The sequence below is a fragment of the Bubalus bubalis genome, chromosome 2 (genome assembly GCF_019923935.1).
Source record: "Bubalus bubalis isolate 160015118507 breed Murrah chromosome 2, NDDB_SH_1, whole genome shotgun sequence".
Classification (NCBI taxonomy): domain Eukaryota; kingdom Metazoa; phylum Chordata; class Mammalia; order Artiodactyla; family Bovidae; genus Bubalus; species Bubalus bubalis.
The window spans coordinates 35,288,079-35,291,110 of NC_059158.1; the positions used below are offsets into that span (position 1 = coordinate 35,288,079).

General features: G+C 50.9%; 1 protein-coding gene across 1 annotated transcript; it reads left to right on the plus strand.

The window, feature by feature from the left end:
- Positions 1–1,772: 1,772 nt before the first annotated feature.
- On the plus strand, positions 1,773–2,736 carry C2H6orf226 (chromosome 2 C6orf226 homolog). Its single transcript, XM_006069216.4, has one exon. It carries the CDS (start codon positions 1,983–1,985, stop codon positions 2,322–2,324), a length of 342 nt encoding a protein of 113 aa, XP_006069278.3. The 5' UTR covers positions 1,773–1,982; the 3' UTR covers positions 2,325–2,736.
- The last annotated feature ends 296 nt before the right edge of the window (positions 2,737–3,032 follow it).

The following is a 3,032-nucleotide window of genomic DNA, read 5'->3' on the forward strand; positions in this document are numbered from 1 at the left end:
AGATGGTATCAACCAGTGAAAGTGTGTGTATTAGTCACTCTTGTGTCCAATTCTTTGTGACCCCAGGGACAGTAGCCTGCCAGTAGCCTGCCAGGCTCCTCTGTCCTTGGAATTCTCCAGGCAACAATACTGGAGTGGGTTGCAATTTCTGCCTCCAGAGGATCTTCCCAGACCAGAGATCAAACCCAGGTCTCCTGCATTGCTGGTGGATTTTTTACAGTCTGAGCCACAGGGAATCAGAAGGACCAGTCAGATGAAGAGGTGCCTAGGGCAAGGTCTGAGGATGGCCTGCATTCAGGGCTTCTGTGTCATCTCGTGGAGCCAGGGCATGCCACCCCCCACCCCCCGATACATTGATGAGTTCATCAATCAGGAAACTCCACTGAGCTTTGTGTCCAGAGTTATTATAGATGGTCCATTCCATAGGCGAAGAGTCGGACACGACTGAGCGACTGAACTGAACTGAACTGAACTGATTCCATAACCACTACTGATTAAATCATTGGCTGGAGGCTGAACTCAGTCCCACTTCCTGGACCCCCCACGGCTCAAAGTCCCGACTATCTAATCATATGACTGGTCATTCCCAGTCCTGAAACCCCTAAATGGGGCCACCACGAGTCACTTTCTTGGCATAAAGGATCAGGGCCCACCATGAATATCACTTGTAATACTTGGGAAATTCCCAGGATTTAGTCTCCTTGTGAGGAACCAGGGACAAAGGCCAAATTCTTTATTATACGACACTAGTGTGGTCAGTTTCCTCCAGACTGATTTCTATAGCTCACCCTTTCCAACTTTTTGACAAATTTCAAACTGTTTAGATTCACCAATTCTTAGCAGTTTTGCCATATAAACCTTTTCTCTCTCATCATGACATTCACCCATAAGTACCTCAGCATGTATCTCCTATTCCCCACATAAGGAAAACACAATTACTGCACTTAATTTAACACTGATATAATATTGTCATCTAATATATAGAGCATATTCAAGTTTTCCCAAGAGCAAAATGTCCTGTGTAACTGATTTCCCCCTTATCTTCCTCCAATCCAGGATGCACACTTTGCATTTTCCACATCCCCTTTAGTCTGACATAGACCTTTAGTCTTGTCTTTTTCTGTCTTTGTGTTTTATGACCTCAACAACTATAAAGCGTCCAGGTCAGTCATTTTTTAGAATGTCTCCTACTGTGTCTATTCATTCCTCCAGTTTAGATTCAGAGCAAACGTTCTTGGCAGGAACGCTACAGAGATGTAGTGTTTCTAAACTTGTAGTGTGCTTCCATCACTTCAGGAGATAGATGAAGCTAGTTTGTCCAATTAGTAGTAGTTAAGCTCTGCTCGCTTGATTAAGGCGGTGTACGCCAGATCAGGCTAGCTTTCGATAAACATAGAAACCTGGGTTTTATTGGCATTGATTTCCCAAGCAGCTGAAGGGAATGTAGCCCTCCTGGCCTGCCTTCATCTTCACTCCTCCACTCTGTGAAAGCCAGGGATAGTCTCCACCGCAGGATCTGGGGGGAGAGTGGCGAGGCTCTGCAGGGGCGTCGCTTGTTCCCAGTTCTCCTGAGGCCGGCGGAGACATCGCCTCCGTTATTTTCTGTCTGGCACTGCTGGGCCCGGGATGGAGGTTATCCCCGCACCCCACCACGCGCCACGTGTCTACGCAGTAGTCTCAGCACATGCGTGAAAGCAGGTGAGTTGCCATGGCCCAGGCATCTGTGCAAACTCGGGTCTTTTTTTGCTTGTATCGGCGTGTGCGCACGCAGTTCCGTTCTGTGCAAGCCTTCCCGGCTTCTAAAGCATTTTATTTCAGGGCCTCTGGGTCGAGCTAAGGGCTCTATGTGTGGGTAAAGCGTTTCGGCGCGGAGCTGGCCCCCCGTTCTCTGGGCCACTTGGTACGGTCTGCGTCCCCCTTCACTTCTTCCGGCCGTGGTTGCGTCCATCCAACCCGGAAGCGCCCAGGCCTCCGCGCCCGCCATGGAGCCTCTTACCTGTCGGAGTGAGTCCGGCCCGGCTTCCTCGCCCGCCGAGTCAACCCAGGCCTCGGTGACACTTGCGCAGCTCCTGCAGCTGGTCCAGCAGGGCCAGGAGCTCCCCGGCCTGGAGAGGCGCCAGGTCGCGGCCACCCTTGACGAACCCACGGCGTCCCGACTCCCGAGGAGACCCAAGCCCTGGGAGGCCGCGCGCTCCGCGGAGCACCCAGCGCCACAGTTCCAGACTGGGGACCGTAGGCTCGCCGACCCTCCGAGTGGGCAGAGGAGCCGCCTGGAGGAGCCTGGCTCGGCCGTTTCTGAGGCTCGAGGTCCTTTGCAGCTGTGAATGAAAAATTTTGCTGCCCTGTTGGCAAAGGACACTGCAGCCCCAAGGGACATCCCCAGAATGGAGGAAGGCCTACTACTGAGCCCTCAGCCACTGCAGACACTCCCAGCCGTGCGCCCTGAGATGCCTCCGGATGGGATAGAATAAGATACTGGCCTTGGTTAGCTAAGGTTCATAGCAAAGGAATGATTTTAGTGAGCCCGGACTCTTATGACTTCCTATGCATGAGAAAAGCTAAATTCTTTAACGTGAACTGTCTGGTTTTCTTTATCAGTAATCTTTTGATGGTCTGACTACCTGATTTTGTTGCAAAACTCTTGTATATCCTACACAGCAGTCCCTCAGAGCTCTGTGAGGCTGCCTCCTGGGCTTGAGTTCTCAGTCTGCCAAATAAAACTATTCTCCACTTTTAGGTTTTGCTTTTTTTTTTTTTTCCAGTCCACAGTTTTGATGACCACTGAGGGAACCCAGAGCAGACTTCTTTCCTTCGCCTGAACTCTACGGGGAAATGGAGCCTTGGTACTAGCAGAGACCTCGTGTGCCCACCCACCTACTCGTAGAGTTAAGACGAATTTAGCTGAGTCTCTCCTTGTTCTCGGATCTCCTGATTTTTGATGGAGTATTCTGAGCTTTGCTTGGCAGTGTCTAACAGGTACCTGGCTTTGCAATTGAAAGATATTGGGGAGGGACCTCCCTAGTTGACAGGAT

Coding starts and splice junctions, on each gene's coding strand:
- C2H6orf226 (XM_006069216.4), top strand. CDS start 1,983: ATGGAGCCTCTTACCTGTCGGAGTGAGTCCGGCCCGGCTTCCTCGCCC.